Below are 19,468 nucleotides of genomic sequence, written 5' to 3'. Positions count from 1 at the left end.
AGAGCAACTGTTAAAAATGCATTTATTGAATTTTAAACTATTACAAGTATTGCAGATCAGACATTTAGCCAAGCACATTTATAGATCAAACTCAGTTGTTACAAAGATGTTACCTAAAGTCCACCTGTAGGTAGGCTGAGAACCTGCCCATCGTCTTCTTTGAGAGAGGGTAAAGGAGGAAATAAATAAATGATAACCCACCTCCACGTAATTGGCAACCAAGAGAGGAAACACACAGGGCTAGTTATGAAAACAAGTTATACAAAAAAGGGTCTAAAAACTCAACCCCCAGGTACCAATTGCCATTTGGGCTGGCAGAGAAAGCAATTAGGAATGAAGATGCACAAGTTTATGGGACTGTGGCACAGAAAAATTCCCATTTCAATTTCCAAAGCTGAAGCAAGTTCTGCAGATGTTAAGAAGAAAGTGTCAAAATTACCTTGTAATACAGAGACTCTAATCAAACTACGTTAATAGTTAATGGAACCAACACTAAAACTTGCCACCAACAGCTTCAGTAAGACAGAAATAGATAAATCAAAACCAGTTGGATAATACGACCTGACAGGCATATGTGTTAGCGTAATGGGAAATGCATCCTCTTCCTGTGTTCCCTACTGATTCATGGGCTCATTCACCTTGCTTCAGAAGTTTTAACACGCATATGCTGTCCCCTGACCCTCTAGGTTTCACATCCACGATGCATTCAGAGAGGTGGGAACACTGCCACTCCAGCTCTGCGCGTGTCCTGACGCTCTCTGAAAGATCCGGAGCGCGCTCTGGATTAAAATGACTGAAGCATGCATCAGCTACATCTCCTTTTAGATTTCGGAGCTAATTTTTCTGTGGCGAAGCAGCATGGAAAGGAAAAAAATCCCATTAAAAAGAAATTCACACACTTCCTGACCTTCAGCTTCTAAGAATGATTAGCAACGTTCAAACTAATTTGGTTTTGTGGTTGGACCCTTCCTTTTACCCATCTTCTGGAAAAATCTGTTCTGGGTAATTTCTGTTAACAGTCCCATGTGGAAATTCTAGGTAAGCATGCACTGTGCAGGCGCTCTGACTTCACTGCAGGGATGAAGTCTTTTTCAAGAAGATTTGCCACTGTCTTAAGCAGTTGCCACAGGCCACGCAGTGGCACGACGTGTTAGCATCCCTCAGCACTTCACGCATTCATGGGGGAGCAGACATCTCCTCCAACCTACAACAAACAGTAGGATCAGCTGGTTTCCAGAGCCAAGGAAGTGTCCTTCTCCAGAAGCTACTCCGTCCCATATACCACATGTCTTCTCTGTGCCTGATGCCCACCAAAGCCAGCACTACACAACATTTTGCAGGGCTTTCTTTTTGCTTCAGTGTAGAATTGTGTTTTGGGGTATTCCGTTATCAATAAGCAAAGTATAAAAGTTTGCAGGCAAAATAAATTCCTGCTGCGTAATGCAGCGGGATTCAATCGCATCACGTGCAAATATTGAAAACGGAGGTTAGAAAACATCGATACCACACAAAGACCAACAGTGACTGCAGAACGGTGGAATTAGTACAAGAGGTTTGTAACAGTCTCCGTGGAGCTGGGATCAAAATAAACTGTCAGATAAAAATAAGGATGAGGAAATAAGATACACCTTATTAAGGTACTGTACCCTCTGCTTTTAATCCTAACAGAAGTTTTGTTGACAGCATTCAGACTGCAATGTCACTCTGCACCAGGTACCTAAGTCATCTGTCTCATGGAAACAATTTCAGCAACGGAGAGCAGAACCCTCCCTTCTTTGCTACGTGGTGAAGCTTCTTTCTGTGTTGCCTACTAAGGTCCTGTCACGAACTGCACAGACATTTCAAAATGCAGCCTCAAAGGGACACGGACAAAAGTCAACAGGCCTGAGACACAACTGTCCCTTTCCCCAGCAGACACCACCTTCTGTCCCAGCAGGAATGGCTCTTTCTGGAGCCAGTGAGAGGTGCCCAGGCTCCCAAGCCTATGAGATGGCTTAGCCCAGCATGTTCTTGCATCCTCAGTTCTTGCCCTGCCTTCCAGTGCTGCACATGAGCATCCCATTATCAGGGGACCGCCCTTCTCAGAAAGTTGACAAACTACTTCCTTTCTCAGAAGGCAGCAGCTCCCTGGTTATGGGGGCGTGCTATTTTTAACGTCCCATTCTCTACAATTAGGAGGCATCAAGTTAACTCCCTCAGCTAAAGCAGCAGCATCTGTACCGTTAACAACCTGCCAACTGCAGCTCTAGCAGCTCTACCACGACAACCAGCTTTTTCATGGGGAACTTTGCTATCGATGGTCAGATCCTCACTTTGTTTTAAACTGCAAGAGGAGCTACAACAACATATGCCAGGAGAGGCAGCGGCTACTTCTGCATGGGTTTCTGCAACACACAGATGCATCATCAAGCCTGGGTACTCCTCTGTGTCTGGCCACAAACGGATATGAGATCACGTCGTTACGAGACAAAAACCACTGCAAAATGATTTCCTCACACAGCACCTTTACTCTGCACAGAACATCAGATACGTTAACACTGGCAGTTCGAAGATACTGGACAGTATTTTTAGCCTCTAGAAGTTCAAGGCTGCAGAAGAAATCCAGACTAGCCATTAGTTCAATCAGCACACAGGAAACAACAAGCAAGAACAGAATCTGGTGCGGGCTTGGTGGGGTTTTCATTTTCAGGTTTGTTCTTGTTTTTGAAAGATGTAAAGCTTTTAACTTCCACACCCACGTTAACCATTTTTTGCTCACCTAAGCAGCACAACTGTTTTACCATTTAAAACTATGTCTAACAGGGGATGGTGAGCAGCACTCACCCTCACCGCTATCTGAAACCCTAGTGTAGATAGTCACATCCCCCCACTCCATTATTAACTAAGTTAAAAACAAACCCCAAACTTAAATGATGAATACAAAGCTTCAAAGCCTAGTGGTGATCTTTGCAATCCTAACACTATTAAACAAGTAGCCAAAATACAAGCACCCAATTTTATCAACGAAATTTGATTAAAAGGACAACTAGGCTAGAGCCTGGCTTGGACTTCAAAGCTACATATTTCATCAGGTCACAAAATGAAGCGGGAACTGTATATCCACTGCCAGCTCAAGAAAAATAAAACCCGAAGTTCAAGATCTGTTGGAGTATTGCTATATCTAAGGTTTTCTTCAGAGATATTACAAACAGATGATGTGCAGGTAGCCAGATTGCATCAAATGACTGATTTTACAGTGGGTGAAATTCCTCCATGAGGGTAACTTGCTTCAATGTTAACGTCTTTATGTGAAAAATGAAAATTTTGTGTCTTAATGCTGAAAGTGAAAAGCTGTTCAGGTTTAAGTTTGTTTTATCCAAACATGTCAGCAAAATCCCACTTGTAGGGAGCATATATTTTTATAAACTAAAAGCACACTATTCTGTCTTTTCCTTGATTTAAGGGGGATAAAACCTGAATGCACGAACTGGATCATCAGATACTAAATAGTGCTGGTTGACAGGGAAATGTACAGCGTGTTGTGTTCAAGGGAACATTTTTGTTCTCCAGTCGTTACATGCTCAAACACTGAAGCACATCTCCTGGTACGGGTTGTTAAAAAAAATTAACATGCCTCCATTTTCAGCCTTCTCTAAAGCTGTAAAATGAACACAAAAAAGGAATCAGTTTCTATTTTTGTTAAATACATATCCTCCACGAGGGGGGACTTTTGAAATTGTTTGATGCTGTGCTATGCAATGCTTAAAAATAACTTTCTCCTACCCAGTGAAATAAACCTGGGAACTTGCCGGGAAGGGGATTAGAGTGAATAAATCCTAGCTTTGTTCTCTGGTATACCTGCAAACAAATCCACTTGCCAACTGATGTTTTAAAAGTTTGTTCTCATCACAATGTAAAATCGATATTTAAAAAAATTATTATTTTTGTAAATCCCTTAAGCTCTTCAATGTTATGTCACACACAAAGACGTGACATGAAACTGCTATAATACACTCTCCCTTACCAGTCTGGAACCCATTTACTGGGTCTCATATTATGGAGGGACATGAACCAGATACGCCCTCGTGTATGCAATCTTCTGACTTTTCATCTGCTATCTCCCAGCAAAACCATACAGCACTGTAACTGGAGAACATTTCACAAACTGCATGTACTTAATAGGAGCCTTATAAAAGGTTCTTTTAGAGATGCCCGCAGAGGGCATTGACCTGCTTTCAGGAAGTTCTTCCAAGCACAAGCGCTGGATTTACCCTTGCGAACACTTCCTAGGGCTTCCCCCAGAACACTCACACAGACAAAGCAGCGAACTAACGTGATTTGTTTCCACTCTAAAGTTACACTCACTCATATTATCGTTTGCTCAGAGGCGTGCAAAAAACCCCTATATTGAAGAACTGGACCTAGCCCCTTCTCAGATGAAATTCATATTGCATTGTTAATGATTTTAGTCAACTCGACTTTGTGCAAAATATCTTTAAGAAGGTTCCGGCTCAACTTCAGAATACAAAAGGAAAATAAATAGTTGACTAGGATCTCTTGAAAACATAAAATGAATGGCGTATGCTGAAAAGAAAATTATGGGCTTAATGCAATCTATCTGCAAATAAAATAACTAGGATAGTAGTGTCTGAAATTTTAACATGTGAGATGGCACTGATAAAGATTTCCGTTTGCACAATAATGTTCCCAAAATCTAGATCAAAACAACATTATTTTACACTTGGTAACTGCAGAGACTAGGAGCCTGAGATATGTTATTAAAAGGCAGTCCCTTGTAAACTTTCCTCAAAAGGAACAGTAGCAGTTGAGTATGCAAGAGTTACTCTTATCGTATCCAAGACAGCAATGCTTTATAAAAGACATACAGCTTATTTCCAGGTTGTTAAGAATGTTATATGATACTGATTTTCTGAAACACGTATCCATCCAGTCCAAGATTGAAGTCACATCCTTCTTCACTGCTCTGTAGCTACTAGGTCTTTTGCTCTGCTGCTGTTGCTGTCTGTGAGGGAGCTTCTGGTTTCACAATCTGGTATGTAATGAGATATTCCGGGTATGCCTGAAAGTAAACCAAGGGAAAAAAAAAAAACAACTTTACTTTATACAAGGGTACGGTACGCTCAGCAAGGTCACATTTTGGATTTCACTGAACAGTGACTAGGAAGAACAGTGCAAGGATCAGCTCTCTGTTCACAGAGTGCAAGAAAGATGGTTCTTCCATGCAGACACTGCCAGAGATTCTGCATGCAACAGGAATTCACAACCAGAGTTACTCTCCTTGTTAGCTAATCCTACAGATCAGTTAGTGCCTGCAAGTTATTCAAAAATCTCAGATGACCGATGTAGTCCGACCCCAAAATGCTCACTGACTTGCCATGTGACCTGCAAATGTCTTTACTGGCAGTAAAATACTTGGCACATCCAAAGCACGTAATCTGTCCAGTGTTTTCGGAAAACAGCTGGCAGGAGGTTCAGTCCCAGAACAAAGCTAATGTTGCTGGAGGACATGGCCCTATTCAGAGGAACCTAGAAAACCATACACAACTTTTGGGCCCTCCAATACAAGAATGATGGCAACAAGCTGGAGCCAAGTTCAGCAAAGGACCAAGAAAGTAGCCATGGGGAGAGCACATAGGATAAACAAGGAAAGGGTGAGGGAGATGGGCTTGTTCACTTCAGAAAAGGGAAGGTTTTGTGCAACGTCATACCAATCTTCCATCACATATGGAAGGCTACTGAGAAAACAGCTCTTTTCAGAGTAGTGCAGGAGAATGAGATTAAAACAGGGGAGGCTCCTATTGCATACAAAGAACATATTTTTTACTCTGAGGATAATTAAAAAAAGGAGCAAGCTGCTGAAAGAGGCTGTGAAATGCCATTCTCTGAGGCCTTTCAAGACTTACGTGGTCAAAGAAAGCCCTCAGCAATCTGGTCTGTATTCAGCATGAACAGGACCTGGTGACCTCCCCAAGGTCCCTTCCAACCTGAACTTAAGATGTAATCTTGGAGTCATCAGAGTAGTAAGCAAACCACTTCTAGAGTAAGGGTCTAGCTGAGTTATTCAGATTAAAAATCAGCTCCTGAAGATTGTTGTGCTACTTCATCTACCATTTAAGGGTAGTCTCTGGCAGACAGTGATACTGTCACTGCTGGGAATCTACAGGTAAAAAGCCCCAAATCCTCAATATGTACAAGAGCCCCAGAAATGCATGTGTTCTTGTTAATGCAGTAATGCCAGTAAAATGCAATGGGAGAAACAGTGCCTACTGAGAGAAACTACAACTCTTAATAGACTCTAGCAGTGCTGCACAGGGGGAATTAGGCAATTCTGCGTGTTGTAAATCAGAGCAGCTCAGTGAACAGGAGTAGCATTGGCTGGCTTGATACAGTTCACTGTTCATTTCCACATTTAAATGAAAAAATAATAAAAATCTAATCAACCAGGTTATCACAGCACATTTGGTATGGAAATCAGTCACATCCCTTTTCCAGCTCCAAGCTCTGCCCTTCAGTAAACCCAGTCCTTGCTAATCTACATACCTGTTCTCCTCTATAGATAACATATTCAGCGTATGCAAGTCCATTCACGCTTGGCCTGCCAATAACAGAATGGTGCCCTGGAGGGGCATGAGCCATTTTCATTGTGCTGAACTGAAGAAAGGATTTTCCAAGGGTCACTCTACAGAAGAGCATTTGTCTAAAAGAAAAAAAGAAAACATCACTTTAAAATACCTTACTGGGAGTTGTATGCTTCCAGAATGATGTCAGACTTTTGAGTTTATTTTGTTACAATTAATTTCTCAGGGCTTTTTGGAGAAACACTTTTAGAAACCAGTTCTAAGGCTGTATAAAACCTGTCACAAAAAAAAAAAGTCTTTCTTGACATGCAGAAGGGAAAACACACACTTTGTTTAGCCCTCACATGGAGGCCTGTTCTAGTTCATTTTATATAAAGATGTTGAAAGAAGCTGAAACTCTCTCTGTGTTCCTACCAGCAGGGTATGGACAGGTGTCAAAGTGCGAAAAGCATTGATCTACTCCAGTACAAAACAAAACTGTGATTAAGTCCTGTTCACCACCTCCAAAATTATCTGAACCATAGCACAACACCGTACTGCTGACCACCACTTTGCACTGCAGTTTTGTTCTGAGAGTGCCTGGAGTTTAATTGCTATTTTCCCCTGACTCTTCATTTTCAAACTTGCTGTTTCAAGCCTCTTTCCTGAGCCACAGTTCACTTTGATTTATATTCGCTGCATGCTTAGATGTAATTTTTGACCTTTCTGTGGGACTCGCTGCATTTGTATCCTTTTTTGTTCAGCCTTGACAAATGGAAAACTGCATTCTTCCTGCCATGACCAAGCTCAGGTGGCTATTCTTTCCCTGCAATTCATCCTGTGCCAGGATCGTAAAAACCAGGACAGCCAGAATTACGTACAGGGAACTCTGCTGGACTCATACCTGTGGCAGATATAACAGGACCTGTCTTTGTGTGTGGGACAGCCCGTTCCTCCCCCTATCCCATACACATATTGGTTGCTTTTTGAGGAGTTCTCGGCAAAGTAAATTCCAGCTCCAAACATTCCTCCAATGTATGCATGCCTTTCATCAAATCCTTTGTGAATGATAGCATTAATAAAAGGAGACCCTAGAACAGAATGACACAAAACGATGTGTTATCATACATACTTGTTAAGCTCTATAGTAATACAGGACTATGTCAAGAGGAGCTTGTCTGCCTCAAATAGACCATTAAATACCAGAAAGAGTGCTCAGTCAGCTGGAAGGGGGCGATGCCCAGCAGGATGCAGTGATGTGTGGGATTTATCGTTATATACCAAGATCCCACGTGTGACTCATATTTCTTACTCATTTCACAGATCTCATTAAATGGCTTTCCCCCCACTCACATTTCAGTGCAATTTATCTTGTCAGTGCACACCTTCTCCAGCAGTCAGTATTCGTTAAGATGGGGCAAGATGTCAGGACAATCATACCCCAAACCAATTTCCTACACAGAATCATAGAAGGATCTAGGGCAGAAGGACCCTCAGGCAACTGTCATTTGTAGGTACTTCTGGATGCTTCTAAAGAACATCTTGCTGAAACTCATGGTTGGTTTTGATTCCTTTCCCTGATGGTTACCTGAACTGCCAGAGTAAAATGCTTTTATTGTGTACCACTCCCCTCTTTTAGAAGATAGCCTGTCTTTCTCACAGCAGACTTACTGGAAATGACTAAGATATGGCTTAGCAAACTCCCTTCCACCCCCTCCCCTCCTTTTTTTTTTAAAATGTATTTTTTTATCTAGTGTAGCTTTTCGGATTGCAGTAACCACACAGACTAACTCCACCCCCCTCACACCCCTGCATTTCTAGAGTAGAAATACAATTACTGTACAGGATGGTGACAGAGCAACATTAACATTGCCTGTGGGTCCTTCTAAGCTTTTTTTTTTCCTTTGTTAAATACTAGTGCATACAAATAGAGATCACTTCCTTACCATGAAACAACATGCGTTCATTGTGATGGTTATGATTCTCCTCTGAGACCTCTTTCTGCCTGTGACAGAATCTCTCCCGCAACTTCTTGTTCACGACCTTTTGAATCTGCAATGGAACAACAGGTCCAACCACACTTGAATTGGAATTGAAATGGAATACAGATTCACAGAGTTTGCATAAATTTGACAGAGAAACTGAGAGTAAGACACATGAATAGTATGAAGAAACCCCATGGCTGTTCTGCATGGAAGGACGAAGTCTTTCAAATAAGTCTGTAGCACACACTTAGAGACAATTGAAATTGCAGCCTAAGTTCTCAGGTTTAAGGAAGACTTTCAGGCTTCTTCCCTCAGAGCCTGTAATACCACCAAGAACTACAAACTGTCTGAAACTCCTTCCATCTCTGCTTTGAGCTCTGTTGAACAATCTGAGCTAGCTTTTTGAGGCTTGCTGTCTGGTTTAGGTTGAATTTTTTTATGAAAAGAAACAACTTCTGAGGAAAGAAGTTAGAAGATGTGCTGTTTAATCTATCTTGAGATATCGTTCTAGCCACATGCTCTAATACCACTGTGGTTTCTGTAAAGGACTTCACCTTCGGCTGGGAGTAGGATGGAAGCAGAGTTTACTTCAGGACATACGAACTACTGGTCCAAGCTGCAAAGGCTCTGAACAGATATGTAGCAGGGGTTTGCTGGAGGCTCAGGAACCAAGTTCTGTTCTGATTTCCTCTATTTCCTCCTTCCCAAAAAAAGGAATTAGGAAGTGTACTTTCCCTCAGAAAGACAACACTCCATTTCCTGATATGCCAGGGCTTGTAAAAGGTATTTTTCTAGTTTGCAGGGGCAAAGAAGGAGGTGTCAAGATCCAAAGTAGCATAGGGAGATAGAAACTTTTAATAAAAAGTCATACTCATCCTTTCCCTCTTCCCAAAAATCTCCTTTAAAAAGGCAAGAAAAGACTACTCTCAGAAAAAAACCAAAACCTGTGCTGCAAAGTCAAATACAAAAGTTATAGACCTATGAAATTAAATCAGGTTGTGAAACGTTAAGTCAGGCTCTTTACCACCTCTGTCTTCAATATCAGTTCTTCAGACTCCCTTAAGAGTGCAAGTGGACACTTCTCCCTCATTCCATCTGCAGAGCACACCATCAGTCTAATTTTAGCATTTAGCACTTGCTTTAACTCTGCTCCTGAATATTGTTTCAATAAAGAACTTTAAACATAAAAGGGTGATCCATCAAATCAGTTCTGCCTGCTTGCGTAAGTAACAACTTATTTTACCACATAGAATTAAGAGGTTTTGAAACTTACCCTGATGACACTGTACCTGTTGAAGATCCCACCAGCATTTCCACCGTCCCGATGCTCCCGGATTGTACTTTGCATCTACGTAAATGAACACAACAACGTTCAGCACACAGAGCTTGCTAGCAAGGCAAAGTATTCATGCAATATCTCAGTATATGACTGGTAAAAACAGACAATCTTGATTGAAAATTAATTAAAAGGTGTCAAAAAGTATTCTCAATTTTAAACTGAGGTACACCCTTATTACTCAGGCATCCAATGTGCTATGCTGTTCCACAATAGAGAAGCTGGGTGATGCAATTACCCGATCTTGTAATAAAAATTTACTTAGGAAAAACGAGAATAGCGGCACTACCAAAATCATACACAACTAGAAAACCTGCTTTAGATTAGAAAAAAACCCAATCTTTAAAAATAAATATACAAAAAAGATCATTTTGAAGTAATAACAAATGTGTTTCTAATGAGTCCAGTTTGTATTTCTTAGTGATAGGAAAATGCTTGCACTGTAAATTTTCCTATGTCATTAGCAGCCGCTGAGAATTTCAACGGTTTCATCATGTCTCTTCCAGAGGTATTTATAGCTACAGCAACAACATTTAGCATCAGCTCAAATAAATATTGCAATTTACTATGGCAGACAAGTGACCCTTTCTGTCATAAAAGTTTATAAAAAAGATCTGCAAAAACTCCAGTTTACAGAGTTACTAATCAAAAATATTCCAGGTGAAGCTGGCAGCAATCCTGAACATCTAGACTTTTAAAGAGACTCCAAATGCTTCTGTGCTACAGCGTAGGAACACTACACAAATAGCAAATGCACAATAAAATGGAGTTTCTTCCAAACACAGCACTTCAGAAAGTCTCTTTTCATGGTATCTGCTTGTAGTTCACTTAAATAAAAGAGCATGTGTGTGTGGGAGACAAAATTACCGTCAATTCTCAATTATCCAAGAGCTGTTTATCTGGGTTACAGATTAACTAAGCACTGAGACAAGAGAAAACAAGCTGGTTCACATGCAGAAACACCCTGAGCACAGAGAATGCCTACAGACTTGCAAGGCCTTCATCCCTTGGTCTTCATTCACAGCCTTTCATTTTTGTAGGTCAACCCATCTACAGAAAGCTGTGGAAATGCCTGCTATGAGATGACATCCAAAACATGATGACAACAACAAAGCAAAATTGGGATAACACTAAGCGAACAAAGAGACCACTTATTAAAAAAAAAAATTGGCAGGACACAGCAAAGTAATTTCCACCATTGCTCTATACATAAAGACAAATGAAGAGCCCTAAACTTCATGTCAGATTTATGCAATTCACACACCAAAGCATATTTTATCACTTTCAACACACATTGCACACTTTAGGTCTGATGGGTTACACGTGAAAAGAGAAATACACTGCCACAGGAGCATTAAAAAAGGTACTTGCAATACCTCCTCTTCTACAGACTGATACTCCTTATCATCAGGAGCAAGGTCAAGGAGAATGGTCCCCTGACTCACACAGTGGAAAGTCAAATAAGGATTGGTGCCTGCAAAGAGAAGGAATTAAAGGAATAAAAATCAACAGGAAAAAACAATACCAGCTCTATTTGTATCCAGCATCATCATTATTCTTCTTAAATAACCCCAGTACAGCAGGAAATACAAAATAAACACAAGGCAGAAGCACAACCTTGGAAAGATAAAATGCCTCTGTTAGCAGCAGAGGCTTTTCAAGAGAGAAGGAAAATGCATGTGGGACATAACTGCATTTTATTGTTTCCGCTTTCAAGAGAAGCATCTGGGAAAGTGTGGGGGAGCAAAAAACTCCATCAGGTCCACCCTTCAGGAGATAACTGGCCTGAGGGTAGGTACGTAGGGCAAGTCAATCCAAAAGCTCCTGCCTGGGTGAAACAGAGTCCCTGGAAATGGGCACAGCCTTCACAGTTGCCTCAGGGGTGTCCATTCTCTGGAAAGGCGAGTGATCACTCAGTCCTCTATTTCCTCAACATGTTCTTTACCTGTCACAACCCACCCAGTCACGAGGTCTGCCAGCAAGTACATTTTCCTGACATCTGGATTCTTTCAAGTCCTGGCGACAACGCCTACGTTTACAGAAGGTGACTTCTGGGAGCCTGTTGTATGCTACCCTTAGACTAACGAGTAAAAGCGTCATATTTACCTTGCTGCCCTCCTAGAAGTCTCTCCACACCTTTTATTAATTTGTGGCGGTGTCCATATGCATTGATCCCAATTTCTTTAAGCTCTTCATGCCCCATGTCCGCCAAAACATCCAGGGTTATCTGCAAAGGTGAAAGACCACAGAAATTCACTTGCCAAACCTGGTCCAATTCCCAAGGCTGAAGACCCATCAGTTCAGAAAATGGAATGTATTCATGGTGCAACCAAGACTGTATATATATTTTATGCTTTGATGCACTTCTAATTGCTGCCACCTTCTGGCAAGCCTCTCCCTATCACAGGACCACACCCAGCTGCTACAGCCTGAAGCTGTGCAAAGCTTTTACTTCTCTTACAGCAATTAACAAGAGCCGGTTCTCACAGGAGGCCCTCAAAAGCATTTTTACTTATGTAGAAGAAGGATGCATGGAAATGCTGGGAGAAATCTGGGAATATCTTCGAAGCATTCAAAGTTTCACATTGTTGTGTAAGTAGTTATTTTCACTGCACAAACAGAAATGAGTATTTCACTACAAATTGAATATCATTAATTCAAAAGAAAGCAATTCAAGCAAAAAAATAATAGCTACACTGAACATCTGCCCAATTAAGCAGAAAACAACCCTACTGGGATTGCTGTGGAAAAGCCACTGAAGAAACACCTCATGTGCAGCAGAATATTAAAAAGAAAAAAGGGAAGAAACCCAGATATTAGAAAGCATCAGGAGGTGGCTAGAGTCAAGGTGAAAAAGTGCACACGAAGGTACTGCAGTGCTTAGAAAAAGCAGCTTAAAACAATAAGCTTAAGGAAGATGAGCTTGTTTTCACTAGAAAGAAACTTACAAGAGGAGCTAAACACTTTCAAAATGATGAATGAATATAGTGAATCCGATTTGCATTATTAAATCTTATTAACAGGGGAAGATCTTAGAAACAGGTTAGGAGTTAAGGAAGCAAAAGTAGAACAAAGCCAAAAAGAAAAAAGAAATGTGAATAGAATATATGATGGTTTGAGGTTGGTTCGCTTCTTAATAGAAGCGGTTCCAAATTAAAAAAAAGAGCTTATACTTCATGTATAAGAAGGGAAAAAAGATTATATGGCGTTTTAACTTTGGGGAGATACTTCCTGTAACGTTTCATGGAAACAGTTGGAACTGTTTCTGTAAGCAACGCATTGCATTTCAAATGTTTGTTTACTGACCCCTTGTAAAAGATCAGCAGCAGAGGCCTGGGAAAAATTAACCATCAAATCCAGTCTCTTGCACTTGTACCTTGCTCATGTGAACAAATTATCTATTTAACTGTAACACTTACATTGAAGAAATGGTACATAAAAAGAGTCTACAAATACATTAGAGGTACTTCTGCTCTAAAAAGTAACATAAGCTTGAGAAACTGTAACATTAGTTGTATTCTTTTCATATATTGTGAATTACTGATAAATCCAGAGTTTTTTTTTCCCCCATCTCTCAATTCCATTTGAAACTTGTTAGCCCTGCAAAACCCAATTAATGCTATAGTCCTAACCTCTTAGGAAATGTAATTTCTGTGTTCTCTAGTGTGACTACACCCTGGTGAACTAGATTTTTATTTCAGCTTATAGTCAAACTACAGGGTTTCCTAGATCTAACCAAAGTGTCACGTGCAGGGCTACAGGTGGTGGAAGGCTTGTTTGGTTATCAAGACTGCTGAAGGACATTCCCGAAGACCGCTGGTGACGTTCCAACCTAATTTTGTTACAGCCATCATGTTCAAAGTTCACAAGGTCTACTGTAACTCTCAGAATACAAGCCAAATTGACAGTCATCATGTATGTATAAGACAGTGAAAGACACTGGATATCTGGATCAAACAACAAATGAGATTTTTCAGAGGTTTTTCAACTTCACCATGAAGTATTTGGTGACTCATTTGCAGTTTTCTTGGACATACTTGGTTTTTTGTAGATGTGAAGTTGGGTTTTTTTGTTTCTTTTTTCAATTAGAGAATGAAAACGTCAATCAAATTTATTAGATTAGTCTATCTTTTAAACATACTAACAGAGATGAGACTTGCCACTTACCTGTTCTGTCTCAAAGATGTCCCGAAGGTGTTCAAGACCCAGGCTTTTTAGGAACTGGGTAATGTTCATATCAAGACCAGAAACTGTAAGAGAAGAAACAAGTCATTATATCCTATGCACCTGAATTAAAAAAAACCAAAACAAAACCCTATCACTGATTCTCAAAATTCCGAACTCTGGTTCTTTTTACAATCGATTTGTCTATGTCTATAATAAACAATCCACTTCCACTGTGTGAAAGCTCAGTGCAAAGATCACCGCTGTTCCTACAGAATCAACTATTAAAAAGCACAAACGATCTGTGGCAAATACAGGCTCATATTAGAAAGGGAAGGAAAGAAAAGGTGGGTGTATTTTTGCTACGTAATCACCTAGATGCTGACATAAAGCCTGGATTCCAGATATTAATCAAAGGGTTAAAGAAGCCTTAGCAAAATCCCCCAGACATCACAATCATAATTCCTTCATCAAAATAATTCTCATTGGATTTTCTGTATAAAATCAACAACGAACATCTGGGCACCTAATCAGATCTGCCTTTATAGTCAGACCTAATCACTGAGGGCAAACATAGTCAAACAGCCAAGTATGCTCCTAGGAGAACACATGAGAACTGAGCAAGCATCAAACACTTTAAAATGAAGATAACAGTTCAAGCTGTACAGTATTTTCTGGCTAGTCAGAAATACTTTTCAGATCAAGCAAGGCCTATTGTGACACTACTGCACTTCTAGCAATGTAAACTTGTCCAGAAGCAAACGCACCTTCTCCTTCTTTCCTTTCAGTTCCTGCTGCTCCATCACCAGCATTTGATGCTCCTCCTACAGCTAGTTCTGCCAGTGGCCCAGTGAGGTTATCTATACTGCTGGCAGCGGAGAGGCAGGACGGCGTAGATGCTGGTGAGATCAGGGAGGCACTAACAACAGTAGCTTGAGGCTTAAAGCATGTAGGCAAAGCTTCTGGAGGCATCGCATCTATCAGCAAAGCTCGGATATCATCAGCCTGAAAAACAGAAAGAACATTCAACGTGAGATTCTATTATCACAAGTTACCGATCTCTGGAAAGAATTCTTCTTTGAATTTGTTTTAATTGATTGCTCTGTTCCCCCATTAAAACTGCCAACTTTTTTAACACAGGAATTCATTGTTGCAAGAACATTCTGATTCACTGCTCAGACGTAGGTGAATCGGCTTCTCCCCGTTTCTAAAGGTCTGTAAGAAGGTACATCTAATTTCCTTTCTGGCAGAATGACTTTATATGTGTTAAAGCCAGGAAGAACAATGCAGCAACTTTATCTGAAACCTTTCACAACTCAGACCAGGCAATGCCACCTCATAATTTCTCTGTCAGGCTCAACTTCTGGTGAAGCACTTTGCACTGGATCAAGGTTTCAATGGAAAGACTACCACTGCCTTTGCTATAATCACATCTTTTAGAGTTATAATAGAAAAAAAAAAAGACAGGAGATACAGGAGAAGTATGAACTTAGCTAACAATTGGATTTAGCCTTTGTTGACTAAATTAAGCAGGACCCTCATCTTCAAGAATTTTCTCCTTGCATGTTCTTGTAGAACATGATTAAGATATCCTCATTTTCCCTCAGTTTTCATATCCCTCATGACAAAGCAAGTTTTCCAGAGCTCAGATTATTCTGGAGGATATTTCTTACACTCTCCATAAAGCAATCAGTGGCCTTAAAAGATAATCACACTATAACCAGACACAGCATCCAATTTGGTTGCATTACCTGCCCCATCAAGACTGGTTAACCTGGGACATAAATATTCATGTAATCATATTAGACTTTTTAGCCAGCTGCCACTGCCATCACTAACAAGAAATTTTTCAGATGCCAGTTTCAGAAAAAGTTTGATAGCCTCCTGCAAATCTTAGGATGTTGTTTTGGAGTTAGACAACAAAGATCTCGGACAAAGGAAAAAGCCTGGACCCATGGGTAAAAGGTCACAGACAGACACCCTGGAGATGCTCATCTCCCTTTACCTCAGCACAGCAAAAGGTAAGGACCGCTGATGCCAGGGAGCCATAGAAAGCCATTTAATATGCAGAGCAAATCCTCCAGAGCAGCCTGTGGCTGGCACACTAACATGAACTTACTGTTGCCAAGTCTAATGGTGTCTGACCCTCTTGATTCTTCATGGTTGGATCTGCTCCATGAGCTAACAGCAGAGCACAGAGCTGTGTCCTTCCTTTCTGTGCAGCTTCATGCAATGGTGTGAACGCCCATTTATCTGTTGCATTTACGCATGTATTGTATTTGATCAACAGCGCTGCTATATCCACATGCTGAAAAACACAAGAACATCTTAACATGACACTGGTAAAAATTTCCTTTTGCATGTTGAAGGTAACGGTGCTTAGAGACCCCTGTAATTTCTCTTTCCTTTAACTCACTTCTCTGCCTCCTGTGTCTACGTAGCAGTGCACCTCTTCACTTTATACTGCAGCTCCATGGTCATCTGTGTACGTAACTGCACTACCTGATCGTCCACCAGCACATGCATAATTGGGATCAGGCACAGAATTATATTCCTGCCAAATCACCCCAGTACATGAAGTTTGTGTCAGCTGCAGGAGCAGATGATACTTGATCCAGCATAAAACCAACAAAGTTAATATTGTCAAAGTATTTGTAGACAAATTTGAACAGAAAACACAAATTACAACCTGTTATACTGCTGAGCCACCACTTAAATGTCTGTACACAGAAGCCTTTGCCATACTTTATTTCTTTCTTGCAAGATTTTGAACCCACCCGTGGCAGCACAAATTTGTTCTTTCTCCAATCATATTTTATAAGAGAATTGTAACTGATAAAGTGCATTATGAGTGTCATAAGGGACAACTATTTTACATGGGGTATAAAAGTAATGATCTTATAATCCCATACTTCCATCAATATCCCATCCTTGAAATCTCCCAAGTTAAAGGTAAGAGAACAGAAAACTGGCAAATAAAAATTTTTGGCTGCCTCTGACCAGTAAAATCACTTGTGCAATACAGCTAAGAAATAAAAAAGCAGGTAGTCAAAATGAGTAGGTAGGAGTGTGAAACACTGAAATTGTAAGCAGAAGCGCAAAGACTTGCCAATGGATTTCGTTTTTCCTCTCAATGGCAACTAAGTGACTCTCAGCAGCTCTTGTAAAAGGGCCTGCTCTCTGAGTAAGTGTGCTTTGAAATGACTGTTGACCTTATTTTTCCTCTCTGCCAAACTTTTAAAGCAATTGCTGTTCCTGTGACTTTTCTGCCACCCTACTGAGGGACACACAGCAGGAAGTGCTGGGTGGGAGAACTGAAGATACTTTGTGAGGAAAAGGTTGAGGCTGTGAAACCTGCCAGCTATGAACTTGTGAAGCCAGCACTCATCTCCTCTCTACCTCCCATCACAGAGATCTGAACGGGCTGATGACAGCTCAGAGAGAAGCGTGGGCTGCCACAGAAAAATCATACAGCAGCTCTTAACTAAATAAGCTGATGGAAAAGCACCAATCGCTGCCTTGTTAACTTTTCCTAGCGGAAGTAAGGAAACCAGATTAGATTTGCATTATGATTTTTAGAAGTGATAATCAGCTTGAACCAATCTCTAACATTTCCCTGTGCCAGTAAGGAATGTTTTGCCTTCACATAAAATGTGTGTTTTGGTTTCCCATGCTTGAAAAGAAAGAACACAATCTTTGCAACAGAATATATCTCTACATCTAAGCGATGTTCGGGGAATTTAATGGTTATGGCAGACGTTGATGAACAGTACTGCTTGGTATTAGGATCCAGTACCATAGAAGAATTCTGTGTTGCATTTCTAAACCTTCAGCAGCATTTGGAGCTTTTTGCTCTTTAGGACACTGGAATCCCAGACTGACGTAAAGAACCAATGCAAATGACACAGGCTGAGTTTCACTGATATGCTTCTCCTTAAAAACAAGGTGAACGCTGTACTTCTTATTTCATTTGGCTCTCAAATGAAAGCAATTGTGGTTCTATTACAATCACCTCTCACAGATTTGTGCCAGGGAGTAACAGACAAAGCATATCATAAGACCATCAAAAACACCACTTCTTGACTTTCATGTCCTCTGTCTGACCATAAGCACACTGCTGGGAGCTTCTCAAGCACTGTCTCTGTACAATTATTTGCAAGAGATTTCTTTCTCACCTCATCCCAATTAACAGCTGCTTATAAGCAAATCTATCACACATCTGTTCAACTGGTATACACATAGATGCCTCCTCCTATGTGGAGGAAGGAGGGCCTCTGTCATCCAAAATGGTTTGAATCAGCCACTGCACCCCCACAGCAGTAGACAGCTTGCCCAGGAGGACACCCATACTACAAGCTCAGTAGTCCTTCAACACTTCAGCTTTAGCAATACCTCCCCACTGGAGACCAGCTGTGACAGACCTCCACTTCCCTGTCATCACCTAGACGCAATCCCCTGCTATTGTTCTCTTCCTTCCATTCAAGTCTTTCAGTGACAACTTGGGGTCTTTTCTGTTTCAACAGCCACTCCAAATTCAACACTGTTCAATGCCATGCATCTGCTTGCCTGCATAAAAGCTATGTTCTAGTGATCTTTCCAAATCACAGACTTTAACTGCTACAGCACACCTGAATCTGTGTTTTATTTAGATTTGTAGGACTGCAAACAGGACTCACAACAGCAACTTAGCCCAACAAGTATTTCATGGCATTAAAACCTGAAGTATGTTCACAGCAAGACAGCTGCAAAATAAAGGGCTTTTGATATGACTTTAAGGAGTTCCTTGTTGGTCTACTCATGGCAAGAACACCTGCACCTACCCCATAGGATGCCGCATTGTGTAGGGGAATTAATCCTCCTTTGTCCTGGGCATTAACATCAGCACCATGCTCAAGAAGGTACTCAGCTACTTCCAAATTGTTGTAACCAGCTGTAGAAAAGGCACAGGAAAAGAAATCAGGTATTAGGAAAGCTAAACTAAAGAAAAAATATTAGACAGAAAAGCTAAAGCAATTTTTTGACTGCAAAAGCTCCTCTTTTCTAGTAACTGTATTACCTCCTGCTGCCATAGTTATTAACTCTCTGTACAGGACAATCCTCTGTGAAACTTACTATACCAATCCTAGTTTTGGTGATTAACTTTTGTAGTCCTATCATTAATATACAAGCCTTCAAAACTTGGTGAGTCACCCACCTGCAAGATGTAGCGGTGTTGAATTTCTTCCCTGGGTGTCTCTGCAATTGATATTTTCTTGAGTACATAGTTTCTGCACTCGTGCCAGGCACCCCTTCTTGGCAGCATCTAGCAAGGCAGCGTCTCCTCGCAGTAAGTCCTGGATATCTGTGTCTCCTTCTTTCACCAAATCTAGAGGAGTGTTCCCATCTCGATTCTTTTTTGTTGGATCAGCTCCATGCTGCAAAGACCA

At 40.8% G+C, this 19,468-nt stretch overlaps 1 protein-coding gene across 3 annotated transcripts in view; it reads right to left on the bottom strand.

Annotated features, from left to right (window-relative positions):
* Nucleotides 1-5: 5 nt before the first annotated feature.
* Nucleotides 6-19,468, bottom strand: part of TNKS (tankyrase) — a 143,032-nt gene continuing 123,569 nt past the window's right edge. For 2 of the 3 annotated variants that reach the window (XM_054203424.1, XM_054203426.1), the window contains 12 exons: nucleotides 19,237-19,456; nucleotides 18,863-18,972; nucleotides 16,162-16,350; nucleotides 14,810-15,047; nucleotides 14,046-14,128; nucleotides 11,985-12,105; nucleotides 11,255-11,352; nucleotides 9,816-9,890; nucleotides 8,504-8,609; nucleotides 7,462-7,648; nucleotides 6,541-6,697; nucleotides 6-5,059 (listed from right to left, as the gene is read on the bottom strand). In XM_054203424.1, the coding sequence (XP_054059399.1) occupies nucleotides 4,973-5,059; nucleotides 6,541-6,697; nucleotides 7,462-7,648; nucleotides 8,504-8,609; nucleotides 9,816-9,890; nucleotides 11,255-11,352; nucleotides 11,985-12,105; nucleotides 14,046-14,128; nucleotides 14,810-15,047; nucleotides 16,162-16,350; nucleotides 18,863-18,972; nucleotides 19,237-19,456 (1,671 nt within the window). In that variant the 3' untranslated portion in view covers nucleotides 6-4,972. Of the gene's footprint in view, nucleotides 5,060-6,540; nucleotides 6,698-7,461; nucleotides 7,649-8,503; nucleotides 8,610-9,815; nucleotides 9,891-11,254; nucleotides 11,353-11,984; nucleotides 12,106-14,045; nucleotides 14,129-14,809; nucleotides 15,048-16,161; nucleotides 16,351-18,862; nucleotides 18,973-19,236; nucleotides 19,457-19,468 lie in introns of those variants that run through there. The other variant, XM_054203425.1, reaches the window with a different exon arrangement.

The sequence above is a fragment of the Rissa tridactyla genome, chromosome 5 (assembly GCF_028500815.1).
Source record: "Rissa tridactyla isolate bRisTri1 chromosome 5, bRisTri1.patW.cur.20221130, whole genome shotgun sequence".
Classification (NCBI taxonomy): Eukaryota; Metazoa; Chordata; class Aves; order Charadriiformes; family Laridae; genus Rissa; species Rissa tridactyla.
The sequence above is the reverse complement of the archived record's forward strand: the minus strand, read 5'-3'. Positions and strand labels throughout refer to the sequence as shown.